Source organism: Lampetra planeri, chromosome 32 (genome assembly GCF_965212315.1).
Source record: "Lampetra planeri chromosome 32, kcLamPlan1.2.h2, whole genome shotgun sequence".
NCBI classification, from domain to species: Eukaryota; Metazoa; Chordata; class Hyperoartia; order Petromyzontiformes; family Petromyzontidae; genus Lampetra; species Lampetra planeri.
The window spans coordinates 5,716,236-5,742,787 of NC_136138.1; the positions used below are offsets into that span (position 1 = coordinate 5,716,236).

The window sequence follows — 26,552 nt, forward strand, 5'->3', positions numbered from 1 at the left end:
GGCCTCAAGTACCACACTCACCGCCACGGACGCTGCCCCACTCCCCACCACGGACGCTACCCCACTCACTTTAAGATGTTCTCTGTTCATATTTTGTTTGTTGCGGTTGCACCCGACTCAAGAGCCGCATGGCTCACAGGGCTACACCTAATAAATGAAACTTGAAACTTGAATGAAAGTCGTCACCTCTCACAGTTCTACAATGCAAGAATAGGCAATGTAGAGTACCGACAAATTCATCGCCATTCCATCACCATACTTGACCTTGGCCAACCATCTCTTCTAGCCACACGTTCTGCCCATGCCCACTTTTCCTTAACAGTTTTAATGCTATAATTATAACCTACATATGCTCTCTGATCCAAGTGTTCCACTTACATGATCTCAATATAGTTCCAAGCATGCATTCATTAGCAAGCTGCAGCGTGCACACAATTCTTTGGCACGTGTCGTGACGGGTACTGCAAGATCTGACCGTGTCCGTCCGGTGCTCGCTGAGCTGCATTGGCTTTCGGTTGATGAACGCACACATTATAATTACACACAAAGTTCTTGCCACAAATGAACCACAATACCTTGCTGATCTCGTCAAGCAGCATAAACCATCATCGCAGCGGATTTTGGCTGACCATCGAACAAAGAAAGACAGTGGTCACCGCATCACGTGCTTTCTGATGCGCTTCTGCGGCCGCCTGGAACGCTCTTCCTTCCGATATTAGGAAGCCACTGGAGCTATGGAACTTTCAAATTTAGATTGAAAACTCATTTCTTTATAACTTCATTTTGTGTTTCGTTTGTTGTCATTCCCCGCACCTCCGATTAGCACGGTTGTCTATGTACGGTGAGAAAGAAGTTCAACATAACATACATTCTAAGTGCACTTTCCAGCTTCATTTCATTTTAATGGCCATTCTGAGCCACATGGCAGGACAATACTACATGTAGAAATAACCTGCCCTCTAGTGGTCAAAACACCTAAATACAGCATACAACAAGAACAACATTCGTCAATAACCCTACTCACTTTAAAAGAACAATAATATTGTAATAGGCAACGTTTCAGGCAACAGCCCTGAGCTATGAAGAAGGGCCATTGCTCGAAACGTCGCCCATTATACCTTGTTACTTTTAACAAGAGGCCGTCCATAAATGACGTCACGCGATTTTGGACGATTTTTGACCCCCCCCCCTCGTCACACGGCGTCACAAAAAGTCAGACCCACCCTCAAATATGACGTCACAAAGCTCTGCCCCCCCCCAAAATAAAACATGCTTCAAATCGCTTTAAACTATTGTCATTGTAGTGCGTATTTAATGTGGCGCTGCACTCTGATGCTGTAGGAAATATCAATTAAAAAGTATATTTAATTAAGTAGAATGTGTTGTCTATATTTATTTAAAGTTGCGCATTTTGATGTGGCATCACATTTCTCAAACCCCCCCCTCCCTCGTCACACATCGTCACAAATGTCTGACCCCCCCCCCCCCACAGGTGCGTGACGTCATTTATGGACGGCCCCTTACGTAAACACACGTCACCGGTTCGATCTCCCGGTGTGCCAGTTTAAACAATGGGGTAAAATGTGGGTATACGCCCATCGCCCTTCCACGACTGCGTGGAAGAGGAACAAAACAGCAATGAGCCCTCTCTAGAAGGTGGCTCTCTTGAGCTCTATCGAGCGGAGGGCCCAACCACCAGCAGGGGCAGTGAGCATGCACTTGCACGGCTGCACCATTGCCTTGTTTGTTACCAATGGCCCTTAGATGGTCTTGGTTCTTTCGGTAAAGTTACGTAGATAGAAAATATAAATACAATTTAAAATAATTTAATAAAATAATTGAAATCTTTTTTCCTTTAAGTATTTTCCATTTATTATTTTTATTTTATTATTTTTGTTTTATTTTTATTTTCTATCTACGTGACTTTACCGAAAGAACCAACAATATAAATCCCTGCAGTCACGAACGATTTAAGTCGAGACTTCAATTTCACGCACGCCGACGGCTACCAGATACATTTTTATTTTCCACGTTATCTTCACTTCACAATATAAACATATGGCTCCTCTCCAATAGGCAATTCCGAAGCAGTTCGTTATAATAAAACATATTAAAACAGTGAACGTTGACGTTACAGAATCGGTATTTACCCCTACGTAATTTCCTTTACCCCGTTAAAACATTAACACCACATCCCACTTCCAAACGAACACATTCCGACATGTGTAATAAATACCCTTAAACCAAGGAAATGTTGTAACCCATTGTGTTAACGAATATTAATTAAAACATTTCTGAAACAACGCGCAGTGGTTTGAATGCCGTGCTAAGGAGACGTGCATATTTTTTTTCATTACAGCAGTTTATAAATGATACTAAAACTTACAAGAATGTCTACACATTGTGTCGTCTGAGAGGACGACTGCGGAGGAGATGGAGCGACGGAATCTGTTCACGTGGCAGGAGGAGCGAGATGGTAGCAGCACTGGGCCGCTGGGGGGGCATTCACCCAGCAGTGGATAGACACCGGATGCTGCTGATGGTTGTTTGGATCAGGCTATCGGCGTAATACTGATAGGAACCTCCTGGTTACACCAGCCCACAGGGGATTATTGTATCCGTCGTGCAGTGAGGGGCTGGGTGGGCAGGGAGGGGCTGGGTGTGGAGGGGAGGGTGGGGTGGGGTAGGGTGGGGAGGGTGGGGAGGGGCTTGGTGGGGAGGGGAGGGTGGGGAGGGGCTGGGTGGGGAGGGTGGGGCTGGGTAGGGAGGAGAGGGTGGGGAGGGGCTGGGTGGGGGTGGGAGGGGTTGGGTGGGGAGGGGCTGGGTGGAAAGGGGAGGGTGGGGAGGGGCTGGGTGGGGAGGGGCTGGGTGGGAGGGGTGGGGCTGGGTGGGGCTGGGTGGGGAGGGGAGGGGCTGGGTGGGAGGGGTGGGGCTGGGTGGGGAGGGGAGGGTGGGGAGGGGCTGGATGGAGAGGGTGGGGCTGGGTGGGGGGTGGGGCTGGGTGGGGAGGCGCTGGTCACCCCGTGGTGCCCTTATAAAACTCAACGTTTAACCTATTCACGCCGGCTTGTGCCCGCCCTCACAGTCGGGCATATTTGCGGAATACACCACGTCGCCGTTGACCCTTGCCATTGACCGAGCAACCCAACGTTCCTACCAGCTCCCTCCGCAGGAATGTGTAATTATTTTAGCGTTTAACACACTAATTACTACCGTACAGCGGTGATGGTCGTGTGCATAGGTAGTAGGGCTTCGTCCACCAGTGAGTAGATGATGGGTGCTGCTAATTATGATGCCAATGCATTGTTGTGTTTGGGTCAGTGATATCACTTATTAGAATTATGTAAGCATGTGTTGACGAGGGATGGCGTGGGGAGGATAGGCCGCAGAGGTCGCAAACGGGTTTTGATTCCTTACCCGTACCCGGCCGCACCAGGGTCGCAATCGGGTACCCGTACCCTACCTGATACCCGGCTACCCGTACCCGGCCGGGTATCGGGTAGGGTACGAGTATCGAGTACCCGATTGCGACCTCTGGGATGAAGCCATGTTGCAGGCGCGGGTGGGTTGATTTTAGGAACTTGAATTGTGAGAAGAGACAAGACGTTGGGAAATGAGTGACAAACGGTGACTCACCAGTGACTCACGGCCTACCCGTACCCGGCCGCACCAGGGTCGCAAACGGGTATCCGTACCCCCGGCCGGGTACGGGTAGCCGGGTATCGGGTAGAGTACGGGTATCGGGTACCCGGTTGCGACCTCTGATAGGCCGTCATCCAGCAGTGGATAAACAGCGGATGCTAATTGTTTGAAATCGGGCGACTATCGGTGAAACACATTCCTGCGGAGGGAGCTGGTAGGAACGTTGGGTTGCTCGGTCAATGGCCAGGGTCAACGGCGGCGTGGTGTATTCCGCAAATATTCCCGACTGTGAGGGCGGGCACAAGCCGGCGTGAGTAGGTTAAACGTTGAGTTTTATAAGAGCACCACGGGGTGACCAGCCCCTCCCCACCCAGCAGCAACCCTCCCACCCCACACCCAGCCCCACCCCTCCCACCCAGCCCCTCCCCACCCAGCCCCTCCCCACCCTCCCCTCCCCACCCAGCCCCTCCCCACCCAGCCCCACCCCTCCCATTTTTGGATGCACGACGGACGGACGGACACAATAATCCCCTGTGGGCTGGTGTAACCAGGAGATTCCTACCAGTATTATTTGTCGCATTTACCACAGCAATGACTGCAGTGATGTTGATGAGGGATGGGCGCGGGGACGATAAGCCATCATCCAGCAGTGCATCGATGCTGCTGATCGTACGCGATTGTTACGGTCAAAGCTTCGCGAAGCACGTTAAAGACAAGTGCGCAAAGTTGGTGACAAATGACCACAGGCCTCGTGGCGCAACGGTAGCGCGTCTGACTCCAGATCAGAAGGTTGCGTGTTCAAATCACGTCGGGGTCACAGTGTTTGTGGATACAAGTTTTTTTAGTAAAAAAAACCACGGTTAATAAAAGAAACCGCCCGGTGCATCCGTGGGCAAACGCTTAAGTAAAATCACAATGTATATAGTCGACAATAGGGGACGTTTTTGGCCGGAGATTCTTCTTAAAACTGCGTACTGTACTTTGCCTCTGTGGTTTAAATAATGAGAACAGCGCGGTCTAGTGGCGGTAGTGAAGATTACCCCTTGAAAGATGTAAACTCGAGTTAAGATAGGTGACTGAGATGTGGGCAATTGTGGCCAATGAGACAACTTCACGTTGACCCTGTGCAGCGATTGAACTTTCATCCCCCGAGTAAAACAACAACCCTTATAGGACGTCAACTTTGGCAAACATCACCGTTGATAAAGATTCGTAGTTAACTTTGTTATTATTGGGCGCTTTGCTTAAATGCCTCAGCACCTCTGAGGGCCAGTAGGGGGACAAATGCTACAGAGCAAATCTTTCATTTCCCCCTACTGGCAGAATTACCTTAACATTTTTATTTACATACAAAGCAAACTCTTATATTCCTTGGAAAACATTTATCAGTTTCACCCCTCTCCTCACCGCCCATCATCGCATGATAAGCCACTACGTTTAGCTATCATTTGTGACCAGGTCGCTTTTGAAAAATAACTTAATAGTTCAGTGGGCTTTACCTGATGAGGTAACATTTATAGATTACATTTATTTTTGTATATATTTTAAGTGATTTGTTTATCTTTCCAATACATTGAGCTCCTTTTTCATAGATGCCACTACTGGAAATCTATGAAAAATATCTTTATAGCTCATCGGATTATTTATACTGCTCCAGTTTTAATAAACATTCAGATTTGAAGGCACCATTATTGTATTTAACCTCGGCAAAATGCACGCACTTAAAATTGTAATTATAATATATCATTAGTTATAAAGTATAGTGTATTAAATGTAATAATTATAAGTTATAATACTGGATTATATTATAAAATATATTATTGAAATTATGTTATGATTTAATTATTTTACAATTTTAATATTATAGTTATAATTTAAGGCACCATTATTGTATTTAACCTCCTTGAGGAAATGCACGTACTTAAAATTGTAATTATAATATATAATTAGTTATAAATTATAGTGTATTAAATGTAATAATTATAAGTTATAATACTGGATTATATTATTAAATATATTATTGAAATTATGTTATGATTTAATTATTTTACAATTTAAATATTCTAGTTATAATTTAATAAAAAATGTTATATTGCAATTACGTAATTAAAATATTGTTATATATTGTAATAATAACATTATTATTAGTTACAAAACATAGTAAATCAAATACAATAATCATAACCTAATACAGGATTACAATATCAAGTATAATAATTGCATAACCATATTTAAATCATATTATAATTTGACGCCACGGAAACCCGCATTAACCAGCGTCACCAACGGACGGTCGACGGCTCGACCAATGAGAGCGCGCGCGCGCCTTCGAACGCGCGCGGGCGACCAATGGGAAGCGAGGCCTGCGGACATTTTGAATGCGCGGTCCGGGGCGTGCGAGTCAAGGGGTCCGCATTGTCATCGCCTCGCAGTTATATATTACATTTAACACTTTCTCACCGCTAAACCCCCCCCACAACTCCTCCTCTTATCATTATTTATTTCCCGCTTCGATCGCAATAAAAAAAAGGCGGTGTTTTTTTGCTGCAAGTCGAAGCGACGTCCCGTGGAAGCGCCTCCTCGTGGTCGCGTCGTCGTCGCTGTCGCTGCTTGCGTTGAATCGCTTCGTGGTGGGGTTTTCTGGCGCTTAAAAGAAGGCGGTAGGGGGAGAGATAAAGAAAGAAAGAAACGCGCTAAGATGTCGGGTTCCGCCGTGGTTGAAGATCCAGCCTCGCTCACCAAGGAGAGACTCAAGTCGGAGCTACTCGCGCACAAGGTTCGAGTTTTTAGTCTGCCTCTCCCCTCCCTACTCTTTGTTTTTTTTTCGGTAAAGTCACGTAGGTTAAAAGGAAACAAATACATTAAATCACAAAATTTGTTTGCCTCTCCCCTACTCTTGTCATCTCATCCCCATTCACCCATCACCTCCCCTTCCTTTCCCCGCCAGGCTGATGCCCCCTCTCTCTGCTCGCCACCCATCGCCAAGCCTCTCTCCCACACCCCTCAGCCGCCTCGCTTGGGCCCTGGTGGTGTTGTCACCAGGGTCTTCCTTGACCCATGGAACTTGCTATGTTGTGCATCTCGACTTAAACAACCACGGTTGGGTTGGGGAATGGGAGATTTCGGTCCTTAAATGATTACGATGCTTATTCTATGTACAAGCATGGATTGGTACCACACTTGAGTCAAGCGAAATTGGTTCTAGATTTGAAGCTTTCGTGACTGCAAGGATTCATACCCTTAGGTTTTTTTTACTGAAAAAACCTAAGAGTATGAGTGAAATTGGTTCTTAATGGGTGGACTTTCATATTCGCGGTAACGTTTAACAACCATGGTTTGGGAAGATAATGTGACTCGGGCTCTTTAAGGACGCCGCTTACATTCCACGTAGTTTCGCACCGCGGTTGAGTTGTGTAGGTCCTTAAGGGATGGATACCTCTTTTGCTGTTGACGCAGATAGATGTGACACCACGGTAGGGTTGGGGGGGGGTCCTTTAAGGACGACGCAGACGTTTTTACGTCAACGCTGGGTTGGGTAATGCGATATCTATACGAGATCTCTCTTGAGGACCCCCTCGCTTGAATTGCCCAGTGTGAGACACCCTCAAAGGGGGGGATGCCGCTTTGCGTGCTTGAACTCCACGTAAGGATTTGATACCAGTTGCGTGTAATAGGTAATTAAACGACGCCACGTGTGGGTCTTTTGAGTCGCCAAGATGAAGCCACTCGCTCACCTATTGTCCGCGTTTGCGGGTTGGCAGTGTGCAGACCGTATTAAACGTTGCCACGTCTGGGACTTCAAATTCCCAAGATGAATTCATTCAACATACTTGGCGACTGAGCCTGATTGTGCGATACGATAGTCTGGGGTGGACCCTTCAAGGCTGCTTGGTATTTTTTTTTATTTGTTGTGCCTCTGGTAGTGCGGTGAAGTTGGTCCTTAAAGGACAACTTCTAGGACCCCAATTATGGTGCTTATAATGTCTGACATGCCGCTCCGCACGTAGACATTTAACACTACATATGTAGTGTAATATACAACGTTTAAACGGACACCACTTGTGAGTTTTTACATGCTGGATTCTTTGCTTTGTACATTTCTTTGAAAGTAGTTAGGGATTCATCTTTAAGACCCAACTTGTGAATTTGTTAAAGTTGAAAGCCTCGCTCTGAATGCCGACGCCCAATAGTAACATTGGAATTTTAAGTTCGTGTTGGACATATCCTTTGGGTCAACCAGATCCTCGGTGTAAATGTACTTAATAAGATATACCCTTGAAAAATGTAAATTCTGGGCCTCCATAAATGTTGTGCTTTTCAATGAACACCAAACTGCAATTCTGATTGTGTTAAGATACATGCTTTGAGTTATTTACTTCAAGGGTGCACCGCTTAAATATAAATCTCTCGCTGTCCACTCAAACATCGTATAGCAGCACAATGCAAATGATAACACTGAAATATCTTAACGATCATCCACAAATATAGCTGTGCTTGGCGTTTTCAGCTGTAAACATCTCCACCCTCCATTATATTAACACAACGCCGAGTATATTAACATTGCTTTTCAAGTTTATTGTTCAGTTTTTTTCCCACTGTACCGTCCCTCTCTCCCTGCAAGTCGACTCCAGCTGTGCCCTCTTCTGCCGAATAAACCCTTCATCACCCCTACCCACCCCAACCCTGTCACCGTGCCATCATCGCAGGTGGCGCTGCCCACAGGCGAGCAGAAGAAAGAGGTGTACGTGAAGCTCTACCTGAAGCACGTGACACCCAAGCGGAGCGGTGTGCGAGCCCGGGCCGGCCTGCGTGCCGACTTCTCCAGCGATGAGGAGGAGCAGCAGCAACCCACACGCGCCTCTCCAAACAGGGTGATTTATCAGAATACAGCGATCCCTCGTTTATTGCGGTTAATGGGGACCGGAACCCCTCGCGATAGGCGAAAATCCGCGAAGTAGGATTGGCCCCCTAGGAATTTCCGTATATGTGTGTGGGGGTACCAGTATGTTCAAAATATGTATATTTATACTTTATATATATATTTTACTTAAATCTATTTAATTATAAAACCTTAATATTATACATTCACTCTCTCTCTCGTACGATACGTATTATGGTGTTCTACACTCACCAATGACAGTAGTATCTTGAGACTTGACTCCAGTAATGACGACGATGACAATGACAATGACGACGATGACAGACCTGTGCAGTTCGATGAATGTGATGATGATGATGGTGTTACTGCACAGGTATAATAAGGCCTTTAAATCAGTTCGAAAAATCCGCGATGCACTGAGGCCGCGAAATTGAACCGCGAAGTGGCGAGGGATTACTGTATTTATTCTGGAGGAATCCGATGAGCTCTCAAGCTTTTTTTCAACATATGTCCAGTATTATCATGTTGGTGGCATTGCAGTTTCTCGCTGCTCATTCTCCTCTGCCTCCGCCATAGTCTGGAGACAAGGCTATGAAGAAGGCTGTCTCTGGCCCAGGCCAATCAGGTTCAAAGATAATGCGTATATAATAAGAAGCATGTTTTTTGTTGCATGTTCACCACAAGTACGTGTGGTTAATGCAGGCATGGTTCCTTGCAAAAGGGTTATATTTGGTGTTTGAAAATTTTAACACCTGTTTTATTGCGAGAAAGGATAACACCTATTATTGTTTTTATCATGGTCTAGAAAGTTCTTCCCATAGACATCGATGCATTTGACTCCCCTGCACCTGTTGGAAGTCAAAGCTTAAGACCTTAATTTTTACTTAGGCGTTTTACTAACTGCCTCTTTCTCGCTATCAAATAAATATGTTCACTGTTTCTGCACAGGGTCTTGAGATGCGGTCGTGTTTAGATGCAATAAAGTTCCAAATTGTGCTATGTGTTAAACAGCACAGAAATAATAATGTCACTTAATTACCCAGGGAAGCCTAGCGGAGTTGGCATACAACAATGTATATTAATATGGAATATTACACTCATGAGGCATACATTGCATTGTGTGTTTAGCAATGTATTTTCCAAATAACTGTTCAATTAGTTCATTTGAACCCTGCAATTTTGCAGACTACATACACTACAATGGCTCAAAAAGGTATTCTTGAATTGATTTGTGACCACATCATGAAAATTCATTCTATTAGCCACTTTGTTTTTAGGCTATTGTTTTGCAAGTGGCAGGAGAGCCACAAACCCACGAATTTGAATCACAATACCCCAAGGACCATACAGACATGTTCACAAGCCTACTTGATGTACTGCCCTTCCGGTTTGAGAGTTTCACAAATCTGCGCGATCCACAAACGTGCAGGATTACAGGCGTGTGATAAGGTAATCGCGGATAATGCTGCTTCCATCAGTTTATTCTCGTGCTAGATCTCACAGCTCCTGTAAAATCAACACCTGATTTCCCAGGTTTGTTCTTAGAGTCATCACTCGTCTGGGTTTAGTTCTTCCCCTGGCTTGCCAAACCCTGAGTGCATCTCCAATGCCCGTCTCTGTAAACTGCCCTCCCATACTCTGCCATGTCCATTCTAATCTTCACTTACCGATTACATTTACAACTATTTTCTATGTTCCCTTCCGAACATAAAAGTTTGTTAGCTCCCTTGTGAAATTCTTTGCATCTTATGTCACGGCAGCATCCATGTAATATCCAATACGCAGTGCTATGATTGATGTAATGTAGGTCTGTCATGAAAGTACTATCAAGACTCGGAGAATTGTAAAGTCTTATTTGCTGTAATACAAGTGTCACTTTTATTCATGTGTATTTCTGCATACCATAGGCGGTAAACTAATACTATAATAATGCAACATTCTCCACATTTCCAGTAATTATAATCGGATATGCATAATTGTATTACAGTAATTTAATCACATCTATAATTTCAGTAAAAGTTAGACTCCCATATGGCTTTTAAGCAGTGTTGCGTATGAAGACATGTGCTTTTACTTCCTCATTTCATTCATTGAATTATATTGTTGCCAAAGAAAGTCACAGCGGTTTCCTGCTTGGAAATAATCTCGTTCATATCCCGATTACTGTCCAGAAAACACCCCATTCTCATTGTAAGGACAGATCATGCATTCGGACAATCAACTTTGCACAATAACATCATCAACCATGGCTATCATATGTATCATTGTTTGACCATACTTCATGCTCGTCATGGTGTGTTTTTTTAAAGGGGGCCCAGAGAACTAATTCAGATATTATTACCACGGATGTTAGCCTTGAATCCAACACAGGTCGCACGTTTCATAGCCACAGTGATGTAACCACTGTGCCACCACTCCCCCTGCAATCTAATATATGGCCAAAAAATAGTTCCTGAAAATAACAGAGTAATACCAATGCATGGTAGTATCTGAGATAGAAAGCTCCAGCATAATGTAATACCATGGCATTTGTACTGATCCCAGCCATCAAAACTAAATTTTAAGTCTTGAAACAAGTGCTCAGAGGAATGCTATTATCAGCCATTGTCAAACCACAGCTGGATGAAGATCTCCCCAAGCCATTCCTCATGGTTCCACTCCTTTGTTAATCTTGACCACCTTGCATTGTCATATTACATTCACCTTCAATGTACAGTACAATGTAAACTTGCACATTTCTATATATTATGAAGGAATTAACGTGGCATATATGCATACCTGCGTGGTTGTATTAATCAATTGCAGTAATTTTTTTTATTCATACTGTGCGTGCATGCACGAATGGTGCGCTCTGTATTAATAGCCACAATTTACTATTACATTTGAATCGGGTAACAGCCCATTGAGATCGAAAGTCTTTTTCAAAGGATGCTTGGAGTAGCTCGGAGAACTAGCTCTTTAAAATGTATACACTCGTTACATGATTGCTCATGTTACTTTATTTCTCGTCCTATTTTACTATTCTTAGGAACATGGAGATGGAGTTTCCAATGGATAATGCATTAGGTTGGTGTAGATTTAATGCTACATGCACAATGCCTAATGCTTTGTGTACCTTACTGATAGTATTCTGCATTTTATTAGTATGCAAGGACATTGCATTTACACATATAAATGAATGTACAATATCCTGTATATGTCAGTCCATTGCTGGGTGACGGTCTCGCCATGCCGACCAAGTCACGTTGGTTACTTGAGCATACCTCACCATGCTGGTCAGTGGGAGTTGGTGAAGGCAGGGATCATATAGGTACAGTTGAGCAATGTATCTTGATACACTATCCCCTGTTGCCAGTCGCGTAGCCCCGCAGCCTATAACAACTCAATGTGCATGGTGGTGATCCATATTAGCACTGTCCAGGCTCAACGCTGCTTACTTATGGATACTTTTCGGGTGATGCAATCCTACAAATGTATCGCATTTATTTGTATGTGCAGTGCTATTTACATGTACACGTTAATATTCAAAACATCATGAGAGCGTATCCCAGCTCAAACATATTGGTGACTCTTCACTGCCCTGAGACGGGGTGGAAATATTCCTTGTTTCTTTTCTGGGAAACCTTCCAATAGATTGGATGAACGATGTTGACATCCGACGGTGGTATTTATTTTAATGACCTTCGAGAGTTCGTGGGCCGAGTTGACTCTTGACTGAGTTGAGTGCTCCGAGCAAAGTGCCTGCAGGCGTACCTACTGGGCAATTGTATGAATTGACCACCCTGCCGGTTAAGTCGGTTGTCACAATTCTTGGCCATGATTCAGTTCCAGAATCATATCTTTTGGTCTCGTTTTTTCCATCCTGTTTTAATTGTTTACTGTTTTGTCTTGTTTTCATTATTTAGTTTGCTCTATTAGCCTAAAGGGAAGATATGATTTGCGCAAGTTGTGATTGATTTTTTGCGCGAAAATAGTGATTTTTATCGAATGAATGCATAATTTCTTGCCGGTGTACCTGCAGGTGAACTTATTTATATTTTTTAGTATTTTCTCACAATTATAACTTTTTATTATTTTGAAATGTGAAAATGTTCAAAATCAAAAACGATTTTCACGCACATGTGTATCACCCACACAATCAGCCTTAGGTCGGGCAATTGGATTGTGATTTATGATTGCGCGACACTGACACGATCTTAAGTGCATGCTTTGAGGCTACGAAATGGTACACGTCAAACAAATTGACCTCGCGTGCCAGTGACATGTCGCCGTGCGCGCTGACTTTCATGTGTCGAGGGTGTGAGCAGAGCTTGTCAACTTGAAACCTACCAGAGGTGTTCCTTCCTGTGTAATGCGTTGACAGTGTGCAAATTTTTTTGCTTCCCACCGGATGTATGTATAATTTTGGCTTGTAAAAACATTAGAATGCATCTTTATATGGTCTATATTAAGGGTGTAATTGGTAAATGGCAGTACATGTTAATTGATCAATTTGATAATTTTTATGAACTCAAAAGCTTGTTGATTTTTTTTAAACCAAATTGATTATGAATAACATGCGAATATTGCACATTATTCAAGCAAGGTTAATGTGCGACCGATAATAATGTCCTTCCCTTTGTCAATCCACTGCTGGATGAAGGCCACTATTTATGCCTTGTCAGTCATGGGGAACATACGTATATATGTCTATGTTGAACTTCTTTAGCACTGTACCTGTTAGTGTGAGTTGGTCAGTTGAGGAGAGCGAAGGAACAGTTGAGATATCACACGCCACTGATTTTAGCCATGGCCAAGAACACGTCAATTTGTAGCAGCAGTTGTCTTGTCAACAATTGTGTTATGCATCATCCAAAGCAGCGCTTTCTATAAAACCGCAGTGGTCTCTTTTCTGTGTCGTGGAGCTGTTGAGACTAATTATTGTGGTTAGACATCCGAGATCACAATTAACAGTCATTCCTGGCAGCACACCGCACACTTCCAGAATACTCTTGTTTTATCAAGAATTTTTTTTTTTCATCTCGGGGTCTCACTTCAAAGGCTTTTAAAGCTGAAAAAATGCTTTGTATTAAGCCAATTTTTGCACTGAAGAGATTTGTGTATATTACTACTGTCGACTTGGATATAAATTTGAAATGCTTTGCATTACTTTATAATGTTCACATCTTCTTAGACACAAGTAAATGATTGTAGATGCAGGTGCAGACCTTCCTTGTTTAAAAAAAAAGCTTAGCAAAAATGTCCGAAATGCATCTTACTAAAGCTGGCCAGCCCAGCCGGTGGAATGTTTTTGGTCGTTTTTTTACTTCAAGATGGATAACATTGGTTGGAATGTCTGATGTTTTACGAAAAACATTTTAACGACAGCTCGCGTAGTAATGAACGCTTTCTATTTACTCCTAACGCAAAAAATATTCCCGCGTGCCCGCTTTCCCCCCACGCTTCGATGAAGTCAGGATTTTGGATCAAGATTATATTCACGAGTAGATTTTTTTTTTACTCGTTTGTACAGCATCATTTTGTCCCATTTGTCCTGTCGGTACTGCCTCCGTTGTGTTGTCTAACATCGGTCCGGTTTTTACAGTCCGTGTCGCTTGTACTGTTTGTCTCGTAAAATATCATACCTTGCAATAATCGGCAGTAAGAATATAATTTTCATACAAAAAATGCGCATAACTTGAAAATAGTGCAATGCAATGTATATATCATGGGTTTTTCAAAATGTATTTTGAATTAAAATCGATTTTGAGGCACAACTATTATGATGTTGATTTACATTTAGGGTCATGGAGCAAAACACAACAAAAAAATTATAAGCAATACAAATGAGATGGTAATTTTATTTTTACACTTTTGGTAAATTGAATCCTAATCCTGAATCGTGAAAAATGTTCCAGTTCACTGAGGGAGTGGGATGTATCGTCACGTGACTCTGTATGTACTGCCCAACATGTGACCTATTTTTGCCAGTATCAAAGTATGAAAAAACAAGAATAGGTTTTATCCCTTTCCGGCAATTAAACAGGTGTTAAGATGTTCAACCACCAAATATAAACCTTTTTCAAGGAATCATATCTGCATTATCCACAAATACTTGTGGTGAACATGCAAACAAACATCGTCTGATCATATATGCATTGTCTTTTAAACTGATTGGCCTACACAAGAGACAATCCTTCTTTATGGCCTAGTCTCACCAGTGTCAGACGAGTGAATGCCAAAAGATGAACAGTGGCTCATCGATGAGCCATTGTTTGCATGTTCTCCACAAGTACGTGTGGTTAATGCAAACAGGATTCCTTGCAAAAGGTTTATATTTGGTATTTGAACATCTTAACATTTGTTTTATTGCTGGAAAACAGTGAAACCTATTCTTATGTGTTGTCTTTTTGTCAATCTACTGCTGGATGAGAGCTGCATAGGTCGTTGGGGATTATTTGAACATACATCACCATTCTGGTCAGTGCTGGGTAGCATGGAAGTAAAACCATTGAGTACAGTACGGATTTTGCTGCACCGCCCTTTGTTAACAATCTAGGTACGCTTTGTACCACATGCCTAATACCAAGCATTTTTTGCATAGAGAGGCACCTCAAAGAGTTTATTTTTCTCTTTTAACTGGGGTGGGTTAAATGGGTTCGAATTGGAGTCGTGCTAGCTTCAAGAGGAGAATCACGTCTTGGCGGTGCAGGCCACTGCAGATACAGCAGTGTCACCAACATAGCGTGGGTTGTGTGGCCCAGAGGTCGCAATCGGGTACCTGATACCCGCACCCTACTCGATACCCGGCCGCACCAGGGTCGTTTGCGACCCTGGTGCGGCCGGGTACGGCTAGGCCGTGAGTCACTGGTGAGTAACCGTTTGTCACTCATTTCCCAACGTCTTGACTCTTCTCACAATTCAAGTTCCTAGAATCAACCCACCCACGCCTGCAACATGGCTTCATCCCAGAGGTCGCAATCGGGTACCCGTACCCTACCCGATACCCGGCCGGGTACGGGTAGCCGGGTATCGGGTAGGGTACGGGTACCCGTTTGCGACCCTGGTGCAGCCGGGTATGGGTAAGGAATCAAAACCCGTTTGCGACCTCTGGTGTGGCCACACGAGACACGTGCATGTGCGTCTGAGCCGAGCCGCTCCCGTTACCCGCACGCCATGTAACCGCTGACCCATCGATGAGCCATTGCCAACCGTCCACACTGCCTTTTATGGGCATGAGGCAAGGCAGCAGGGAGCAGCCCACTCAGACTGTGAATCAGCTCGGTCCACCCAGCCGATTGGTGGGTCAGCAGACCCGTGACCTGCGCGAGACCTCCGATTGGCTGTCTTTTGTCTGTGGGGCTCCCAAGAAATCTTTGAGGTGGTGACAAAGGCTTGCCCACATGTCACATCTGTGCCAAGTTATATAAACCGTTTTGGACTGATGTGTTGTTGATCCATATGCGATAAAGTGCATCTTCCTTTCTGGAGTCTCCTTTTATTAAGAATCCAAGCGTGGCTTTTTTTACTTTACAATGCACAAGTAACAAAATATGAAACTCATTTTTTGCACTGCAAGCGGTTGAAATATAACAATGCAAATAGTTTTGCATTGTCATGTGCTTACTGGAGATGTGAAATTCCATATATACTATATATCTACATAATTTAGTGATTATACTTAATCGTGTATAAAACATAAATAAAAAGAGAAAATGAAACTGGCTTTAGAACAGTGCTGTTAATCTTTCTAAAATTGCCACCACGTGACAACAAAGACTAGCAGAATGGGCTCATGGCAACTCCTGCTTTAGGAAATTAAACTCTCTTTAAAAGAATGCAAAAATAGATGTGTAAGATTTGTGTCTATTATTTGTACTGGATGTTTGTTATGTAATCTCGTGAAAAATGTAAAAAAACAGCTCACCTTTGGTTTTGCAGACCACCAAAGCACATTATGCATAATAGACTTTGAAGAAGGGCCACTATCAAATGACCAGCCTATCTTTTATCGGATTTATATATAATGTGGGTTAGACCCTCCTCTGGTGCTCCAGCATCTGGAATTTCCTACATACTTAAATATGTGCATTGTAATCTCTGCCTCTTCATGACCTTGTTCAAGAACACCAAATACAATCGTCTACTTGGCCTGTGGCCAGAACCGCGATGAGAACTGCGGTAAAATAGGGATTGGTGGATCACACGAATGTTGTGAAACTCCCTTCCCGTGGGCATCAAGGTGCCATACCTTGCCTCACCAGCAGAAGGCAGTACAGCAATTTGACGAATCTCCATTTATAGCCATCTGTACGGGGATTTATTTTGCCCCCCCCCCCACACATGCATGGGTTTTCTCTAGCTGTTCCTGTTTCCGCCAACATATACAAACATTCATTAATTGCCTTAACCTCTTAAAATTAAAACACAACATAGGACTCGACTGAAAACGAGTCCTAGGACTTCTCTGAATAAATAAGTATTTTTTTATGACATGTTTACTGCCTGCTGCACTTGTTTATTTGATTGTATTCTTTCACTTAATTAAATCAACAGGGAAGTGCATGGTTGAAGCACGCCTCTATATGTGGAATTGGGGGGGAAAAATCAAAGTCTGTAATTTTTTGAGAATTGCAGATTTATGTTTTTTGGGTCCGCTTTAATTGGAGGTCGCTTTTTGGGGCTTTTTCCTTCAAGCCCTGCCTCTTTCCTGTTTAGACCTACCACTCTTTCCTGTTTAGACTCACCACTCTTGTTTAGGCCCTACCCCTTCCTGTTTAGGCCCTTCCTCTTTTGGCTCCACCCCATCCTCTTAAGGCCTTGCCCTTCCCTGCTTAGTCCCCACCCCGATTCTGAAACCCAAGAAGCTGCGGCACAGAAACATGTTAGTGTGAAGCAGGAAAAGGCGAGTCTACCTTTGGACAAAAACGTGGTGGTTGCTTAATGTGTTTGCTTAACAGCAATATGCTCATGTACACCACTTAGTGAACACCCCCAAAGTAAATATTTAATAATGACCTTGGATAGTTGTTAGTAGTTCCCCACTGTTTTTTTCATATAAAAAGGTTGCAACTAAACACAACTTTTGGAGCTGGCCCTCACTAAGACTTGATCCATCGGCGGCAGTTACTGGTGCACTACAATAAACAACCAAAAACGTGAGAATCCATTGCATTTAGAAAAATGGTGAGTTACTCATTCTTGAGACTGACATGTATGAGGTAGTGTTGGGGGCACGCAGTATGTAGCGGTGGCTGGGGGGGACAGTAGGTGGGTCGGGTTAACCACAAAGTCCACAATTCCTTCTAGATTTGAAGCTTCCTCCTCAAGCAACATAACATTGACCATCTTCCAATTTCAACTGGAGTGGCGGGCAATGCTCCCCGCTTCCCCCACTATCGTAGAGTGGAGTGGCGGGCGTAGAGGTTGGCGCATTGTGCTACAAACCCGGCAGCGTAAATTTCATTCCAGGACATGGTTGATATGAATGGTGAATAACATCGGTACCGAGTCGTTGGCACCCATCTTCGCGCACCAGCACTGACAAGCATGAAGAGGCCTTCAGTAGATTGACAAAAGGGTTACAAATGGCTTTTAGAGCTATGATCCGTTTTTGTCGCCTCGTCAACTTTAGCTAAGTAGGGTCGTCACAAGTCGCAGGTATGGCATACACACTTGCTTGTAAAAATAAAAACTGACATAACCGTACGGATTTCACTAGGGGGTGGCATTTGACAAACCATAGCAAAGGTCTTTCTAAACCTGGGTTTTCAAGTAATGTATAGTTAATCCACTGTAAGCTGATATTTTGAGTCTTTTTAAACAAGGTTCAAATATCACCAATTTTGTGAACTTGATCGGACTTAACTTTTTTAATAAATACTCTGAAAAATAAAAATGTACTAAACATAATTGATAGCATTGATAGAACGTTAGATATAAATGCAACATTGCCAAAACATGCCAAGGGACTGACGTGTACCAGGGGTTGGCACAGCATTGAAATTGCACAAATTATGCACGTTTCCATTGCGCTTGTGGTACTTTAGTTTTCTGCACATTCTTTTCAGATAAACACTTTTGGTGGAAGCACATACACTGCAACCTAACCCCGGTACATTTTAAGCCGATGTCATTAACATCACTTGAGCACTCTGATGGAGTGCCTGGTCATGATTTTAATTTCGTTATTTTTATGAATTGACTAAAAACTCGGTGTCTGCCCTAGACACACTGCCTAGGTACATACCAACAAGGTGAGATATTTAGATTTTTTGTCGTGTCTTTAAAAGGAAAAATACATTTGAAAATATGAAGGTAGTGACAAATCATGTTTTTTGGCTTCTTGTACAACCCCCCACCTCCCTATTCTACCTTGCGACGGCACAGAAGTCCACCCGGAAGACGGTGGTGCAGGTGACGCCAGTCAAGGAGACGGTGACGATCACGGAGATCATCGAGGAGAAGGATATCACCAAGATGTCCGACATGGAGCTGTTGAAACTGCTCTCGCAGTACGGCTTAAACTCTGGACCCATCATTGGTGAGCGCAGGGCTCTATCTCCCGATGCCCCCCCCCCCCGCAGTCACGCTGGGTTCTTGGCAGCACTTCAGTTGCAGAACGCAACAGAGTTTGCATTTATATGGTCTCGATGTACTTTTCAGCTTTCCATATTCGTTGGCGATAAGCCATTGGGAGTGGAAATACATGGATTAGCAAACGTACACAAGTGAGAGACATAGTTTTGATTGTTAAAAAAATAAGTGGGCTCAGCCTGGACATGTCGGTGTAAGGGACGATGAACAGTGGTCATGCAGCATGACGGAGTGGCACCCAAATGAGAAAGCGCACACAACTTGGAGATGGAGCAATGAAATCAGCTCATATGCAGGTGCAAGATGCATCGCTGCTTGGGGAAGACTTCATGTAACAGTGGATTGATCATGGCTGATTTTGAGTTTAAAGTAAGATGCAACTGAAAAGATTTTACATTTTAATTGCATTTGTTGCCTGGGCTGTCAACCCCTTTCTTGAAACTTAATTAATTTCTAAATAGAAGTTAGCTACTTACTACATATTGACGTAGTGCTATCGTGATACATCTACATTGATGCATTCAACCACATTGGGAAAAATCTCTCCAGTGCCGTAATATTATACTTCACCATAAGCTTGACATCTTTATTCTCATCGACAAAGCTTGCTTCTTGTGTCAAATGGTCTAGGACAGACAGCCCTAGGGTGGTGCAGGGGCAGGGGCATATCTAAGATAAGAGCCATTTGTTATTTGGGCCCGAGCTTCCTTTAACATGTGCCATTGTTGGCTGGACGTCCTCCCCAATGAATGGCAAGCAATAATAGAGTTGTGTTCCCTGCTAATTAACACAACCTAAGGGAAAGGGCCCAGCCCACTAATGGAAATGCAAACACCATTACACAGCCTTCATTGGTTTTCCTTGTTATGCTCAAGATTTGGATAAGACAGGAAACATTTCCAGCAGTCTTTCTTAAAAAATGTAAACAGATTGTTTGCCAATTGTGAGCAGTTAACGTATGCCTCCTATGAACCAACTCATGCTTGCTAACTCGTAATTCTGGCAAAGATGAATTATCTTTAGTTACAGACGATGTCTCTGGTATCCCGTGAAAATGCTTTACGCCTTTCTCTAGGAGCTTTGTTGTTGTTTACTTAGCATGGCATATTGGCACTTTTAAGTGTGCTGAGGCTCAGGGTTTCGGCTGTTTGATGATAAAATTGAAATGAGTGTTTCGTGATAAAGTACACCAGTTGGTATTTCAGGTAAAAACCCCTTGAGCAAAGGCTGTTTACCATGACGTAGACTTAACAAGTGTTTAATTTTATCAAGAAATCAAGTGACATTCTTTTTTGTGATCTTTTCATGTATGTGTAGGGGTGTTACGGAGGGGCTGTATACATGGGATCACACGGGAAACAAACACAGTGGGCGGGGCTACGTGAGTGCACGGGGAGGTGCTCTCAACGACGTCCGCACCGGGGAGCCTGGGGGGCTGACCCGGAGTTGTGATCCCCCGGGGCCCCACCCCTCAGCGGGGGGTTTTGGTATAAAAGGGGATGAGCCGGAGAGCTCGGGGCATAATGTTAAAGCTAAACCAGTGAAGACCGAAGATCGTCTAGCTAGAGCCCTGGACTCCCCTGGGTCGCCGCCCTTATCAGGGCCGCACAGGACCGAGTCAGCGGCGTGGTCCCGAAAGCCAGAGCCGGTGCTCTTATCAGAGCTGGTCTGGGACTCCGGGTACCGTGAGCCCGACTTACCAGTGTCGGGCCAGATAGCCTCCCCTAGCCCGTTAGTGGAGGACTAGGAGGTAGGTTAGGCATAGCTAGCAAGTGTATCCCCAGCTAGCCGGGTAAGGGGGCCGATACCCCCTCCAGTGTTGTATGTCCGGGATTGTGCCAAATATCTCGGAATAAAAACGTGTGTCTCCAACCCCGGCGTCCAAGAGTCTTCAACTATATTACATATGTATGTATATCTAAAATACTTCCTGGTATCCGTTTTCATTTCGATTCAAGCCTATAGTGGAAAATATTATTGTCGACCTTGGTGCACTTTCTTCTTTGCAATGAAATGTAGCCAAGTGGCTTAATTTTCAAGTGGTTTTGGATGTCTTTTTCCCCCTAAATTATTTTGGCCGCATTCCCAAGCCACGCTGAACACTTCAAACGTCGTGTACATTTCCTGCTCCCTCTGCAGTAGGGTGTGGAATTTTAAGCTTGGCTGCAGCCTCGACCAGTGAAACAAATTATGTCATGGTGAAACTTCCCATTTAGCAGCAGCTTTGTCTGACCGCCAGTGCATGTCCGAGATAAGGGCCTGCCTGTACCGCACGTCCAGACACGTGCTAGAGTAAATTACATTCACTGCCTCGTTAATTTGGTGCGACGTGCACAAAAACTTCCGTAAAATTATTTTAGTCGCTTTCCTAAATTAAACAAATTATGTCGTGGTTTTTTACGTGCCACTTCGTTGGGAAGGTATTGGCTGTACTTCGTGCTTGGTCTAGCATTCCCATGTGACTGTCTAGATTTCTTTTGGTTTTGCTCACGTGTGTGGCACTATGTCCGACGTTCGCTCCACATGCTAGGAGCTTCTTCAGGACAATGTCAAACAGCAGACCGTAGAAGCTGGAAACACGAGAGTGCTATACAGCACAACTGGGAAAACCTACGTCGTCGTGACTGTTTTTGTTATCTTTGTGTGCCTCGGTGGGTGGCGATCTTATGAGCAGCCACCACGCGGAAGGTGTATGAGAGCAAGCTCATGAAAGCCATGAAGGAGGGCACCTCGGCCACCAACACGAAGGCCGTCGAGGAAGCCTACAGTGATGACGACGACGAAAACAATGGGAAGGAAGGTACGGCTTTTCGGTTTTCAGGTGGCCAGGAGACGAGTATAGCGAGTGTTCGTGTGCCCATCTTTGCCATGGGGTTTTCTCCAAGCACTTCAATGTCACCTCCCACGATGTAGACCCTCATGAAAAAAAATAATCTTACAACTCAGACTTACGTGTATTAATAATTGGCTGTTACTAAATGGGGTGGAATGGCAGGGTAGTGGTTAGCGTGCTGTTTATGAATGTGGAATTCTGAGTTCTATTCCTGGCCACGGCTCACTTGGGTGATATCAGAGCCCATGCTGGGTCTCAACTCCTTTTACCAACCTGCACTGACCAGTGTGGTTCAGTACAGTCAAACAACCACCATTACTGTAGGGCATGGGGAGGCCTTCATCCAGCAGTGGAATTACAAAGGTCTGTAAAATCATGAATATTATACTTATTAAGTGACCACCGCATTTAAAAAGCATGCAATTACAAGTGAGCAAGTCATGTTAAATTTAAGGTAATTCATTTCCGTGGTTGTTGTGTCGTTTGTTGCTTGAACGTGAAGCTGCAGAAGCCAAAGAAAAGGAGGTCGAGGAACCAAAAGGCAACAGCATTCAGGCCCCGGTGGCATCTCGCTCGACGCGGTCGGCCAAAGTCAAGGTGACCGTTCCCTGCTCCGTCCGCAATGCCCTTCACCCTGTTCACTGTTTCTCTGCTCTTCACCAACTGCCTGCCTCGTTGTTGGGTGGCGGAATAAACAGTGGTGACACAACAAATGGTGTCTCGCAGCAAGAAGGGACCTAGGTTCGATTCCCGACTCGGTTACCTTTCTGTATGGAGTTTGTATGTTCTCCCCCTCTTTTCCATGGATATATCCTCCGGTTTTCTCCGGTGCCTAAAGTAGCATACAATTTAACTGGTGTTGAGATATACTAATTAATATATATTTAACTTCTTTCGCACCATACATATCCAACTGTGGTACCTGCTCTTTTCTCTGTAGTCCCCAGCCCCTTGCTTCAATGCACTGTGGTCCCCGATTCCTGCTCTCTTACACCCTTGTCTGCCTCCCTGCTCCACGATATCTGCTGCTTGGCCAATTCCACCTGCTGCCTGCCTGCTTCCTGCCTGCTTCCTGCTTGCTTCCTGCTTGCCCCTGGTTTCCTTGCTTTCTTCTCTCTAATTCCAGCTTCCTTGCCTCTGATCCTTGCCTCCTACTCGCAGCTGCCTGCTTCCTACTCTTTGCCCTTTCTCTCGCTCCCCGTTCCCCTCTCGCCACTGCCTCGTCCCATTTCCCTTTCGGCTCGCCGTTGGGCACGCTGCCACGCGTATACTATGCGATTGTACTCAAGCTTGCGACCCGTGACACGTCCTGCTTGGCGCACATGTTTCAGGTGACTGAGGAGACCACCACGACCACCATGACCACCACAAGTACCATGAGCAAGCGATCTTTGAAAAACTTCAAAGAGCCGTCTATAGAGGTCATGTCTTCTCCCAAAGGAATCAAGTGAGTTTTACTCTTTTTAAAACGTTTTAATAATCTATTGAATTAATGATTAGTTAGCAAGTCTTTTCACTCATTATAAATGTGTTCATAATGTCACACTTATTTGTAAGAGGCTTTCAAGAGTTTCTGCTGCTGCAAGTTAATAAAAGGTCAATTTGGTTTCCTGCTCTGAGCAAGTATCGGGAGATGCCCATCATCACCTATTTACAGTAATGAGCCTTCAGAGAACTCTCTACTTCCATGGAATTAACATCTACTACCTAAATATATCCACAATAGTTGATACGTGTACTGAGAAACCTTAGAAGCGATTCTAATCGGTTCCTATCTACCACACAAAAACCCCGCTTTACAACCCATGACGACTACGACCTAGCAGTTATCCACGCCTGTTCCGCCACGTAACGACGCGTTCCTCTGCCCCCCCCCTCCCACAGCGCCACCCGGCGCCGGCCCCTGCGCTCCTCGGCAGAGCCCTCGCTCCGCGGAGAGGACCTGCTGGTGCGCCGCGAGACGGTAACGGTGACTTCGGCCGCTCCCGCCTACGCCCGAGCTAATGCCAAGCCGGTGCACGCCACTGACAGCGTCACGGCGGCGCGTGCCGTCGCCCACCGCCGCTTCCCCGTGTGGCTGCGCGTGCTGCTCGTGCTGGCGCTGGTGGTGTTCCTCGCGCTGGTCTATGCCAACATGGAAAGCAACGAGCCCAAGCCTACTCCGCCCCAGGAATAGTCGGGACGTCTAACCTGGTTCTTTTTCGGTATTACATATGTCCAGTATATATATACTTTTTGTGAATTTTTACAAAAAAAAAATGTTGGGTTTTTTTTATTTTAATGACGTACCACTCTGCACGGTTTTTTGCCAACGGAAATTCAAAGCACACGGAATCATACTCTGCCTTCCATTCACTCGGACGATGCCTATCTTGTTTTGCTGTAGTTCCAATATAGTTTGGTAGTTGGTTTAATTCATCACCAAATTGATAGCCAGTGGATTGGATACTGCAGAATTGACATCTTGTGATTTTTTTTTGTTTGAACATGGTCTGTTTTATGTAAAATGAATGAAGTGTTAGCAGGAATCACAAAATATGATGTTACCCAACCGTCGTTTGTGTTAGGTTCAACTACGTTTTTATCTTTTTAACATAAAGCGTTGTATCTCTAAATGTTTTGAAAGCTTATACGTTCGCAGTTGAGAACGTATATTTTATAGGGAATTGGTGAAGCCTACGAATGTAGGAAAGAAAAAATTGTGAAAAAATAATGTTCCCGTATTTAACTGCCTTAAAACTGTTAACTGTGATCTGCAGAGTGCGGACATATTTTTGCAAGTGTCCAAAGTCGTACTGCCTGCCAGAGGTGGTGTATTTTAATGTATCCCAGTCACACGCAGCAGAAATTTGGGTTTGTAAGTTATTCGGCGATCGATAGGAAATGTTTTGGCTTTTTAAAAAGGGTGGTCATGTATTTTTTGTCTGCAAATATCATAGAGTACATTTGTTAAAATAACAAAAAAACTAACAAAAACACAGCTAGAGTACATTTTGTATTGTATTTAAAGATACTATATTGAAGATTTGAAACTTTTTTTTACGACAATGTTGAATTTTAAATGACGAAATACATGGTTTTTAAACAATTGGTTCCGTATTTAATTGGAGAGGATTAACGCTTGCAGATGGGACAGATTTTAAGGACAGTTGGCAGCTATTCATATGGAATATATCGCCTTCCTGTAGTTTGGGTATTAGCATTGTTTATGTACGATACGAGGAATTTTAACTAGTAGATTACATTTACTTTATAACTTGTATTATGCTTCGTAGAATGATTAATCTTAACTGCTTGTAAAGAAATTCAAAGTGGCTTCTTTGTAAACGGCGTGTAACATGCTGAAACCAACCACTTGGCTTTTCTACTCTTTGCCTGTTTAACCTCAAACCACACACTGCCGTTTGGAAGATGATTGGGTGCATTCTCACGTCATGCAAAACGATGGCTAATGCGAGTTTGCAGAGGCGCACGCTTGTGTTTATGGGCATTGAAAGTGCCTAAATGCAGCTCTTAAGGCCAATTAACACATCCCGGGTTTTTCCTGATAAACTGTGCTCTAAGGAACAGTTTTCCACAAATATATTTCAAGAACTGCGCGCTCACAAGTTATTGCTGGCCCCCCTAGTCGGGGTTGATGGTGATTCGCCAAAGCGCAGCTTGATTTAAAATCGGAAGGGACTATTCCAGCAAGATGAAGGGCTTAAAGCACATTTAAAAGCAGCTTCACCTTTTGTAGATGTATGGATTAGCTTTAACTTAATACACTTTTACAGTACACTTGGCACTTACATGCTTTTGAGCGGTTAACCATTTGGTGTCCGTCACATTCGATAAGTTGAAATTCTCATTGAAACGGTCGCACAAGTGGAAAGTGTTCCAGCTCAACACAGCAACCTGCCATTGCGGTGTGCGCCGCTGTTGCGTGCAGTGGCAGTCTCTTATCACGAATTATTTAAACGTGTACTGTTGAATTGCACTTAACATACCAAACAGTACTTGTTTTTAACAATTTGCGTTGCGAAACTGCAAGCTCAATTCAGCATTTAATAAGCACAATTGCCTGATGAGAACATGTCATTTGCTTCTAGAGTAGCCCTTCTCCGTGTTACTCAAAAGCGTATTTATGGCGAAGTAACAATTGCACATTGTATTTAAAGTAACCTATACAATAATGATATGCTCAAAGTGGGAATAATTCATTATACACCTTTCAAGGCTATTTGTGTGGTGGTTGGTGCATATCCCTATCCGATCCTGCTTCGTGCATTTGTGGAAGTTGTACAGCCGTGAAAATTTGCGTCTTCCAATTTCTTTACAACCAGTTGTCGCGTTCGGTTGCGCACACGTATGTTAGATAAGAAAAATGTGTTTTAAGTCAATGAAGAAGCAATACAACTTTCCCAGAAGGTCGTGTGGTGTCAAATTATGTTCATACTTTGCAGCTTAAGGTGTGTTACCTTGTGTGGAATTCCTAGGATACTAAGGCTTTGTTTGGATTTGGAGAGTGCCTGCAATGTAAGGTACTCTGAGATTCCAAGCATCGTAAGGATTCCTATAGATTCAGTTAAGAGGGCCTGCTCAGAATCACACAGCCCCATCCAATCAATTTGGATTAAGAAT

The 26,552-nt window shown here is 43.9% G+C and overlaps 1 protein-coding gene and 1 non-coding gene across 2 annotated transcripts; both read left to right on the forward strand.

The window, feature by feature from the left end:
* Positions 1-4,387: 4,387 nt before the first annotated feature.
* TRNAW-CCA (transfer RNA tryptophan (anticodon CCA)) lies at positions 4,388-4,459 on the forward strand. The gene has a single exon. It is a non-coding gene; the product is annotated as a tRNA-Trp (tRNA).
* Positions 4,460-5,990: 1,531 nt separating this feature from the next.
* Positions 5,991-25,017, forward strand: LOC144729370 (uncharacterized). The gene is made up of 7 exons (XM_078609592.1): positions 5,991-6,418; positions 8,349-8,513; positions 18,890-19,043; positions 21,771-21,896; positions 22,432-22,526; positions 23,261-23,376; positions 23,814-25,017. Exons 1-7 carry the CDS (start codon positions 6,341-6,343, stop codon positions 24,103-24,105), a joined length of 1,026 nt encoding a protein of 341 aa, XP_078465718.1. The 5' UTR covers positions 5,991-6,340; the 3' UTR covers positions 24,106-25,017.
* The last annotated feature ends 1,535 nt before the right edge of the window (positions 25,018-26,552 follow it).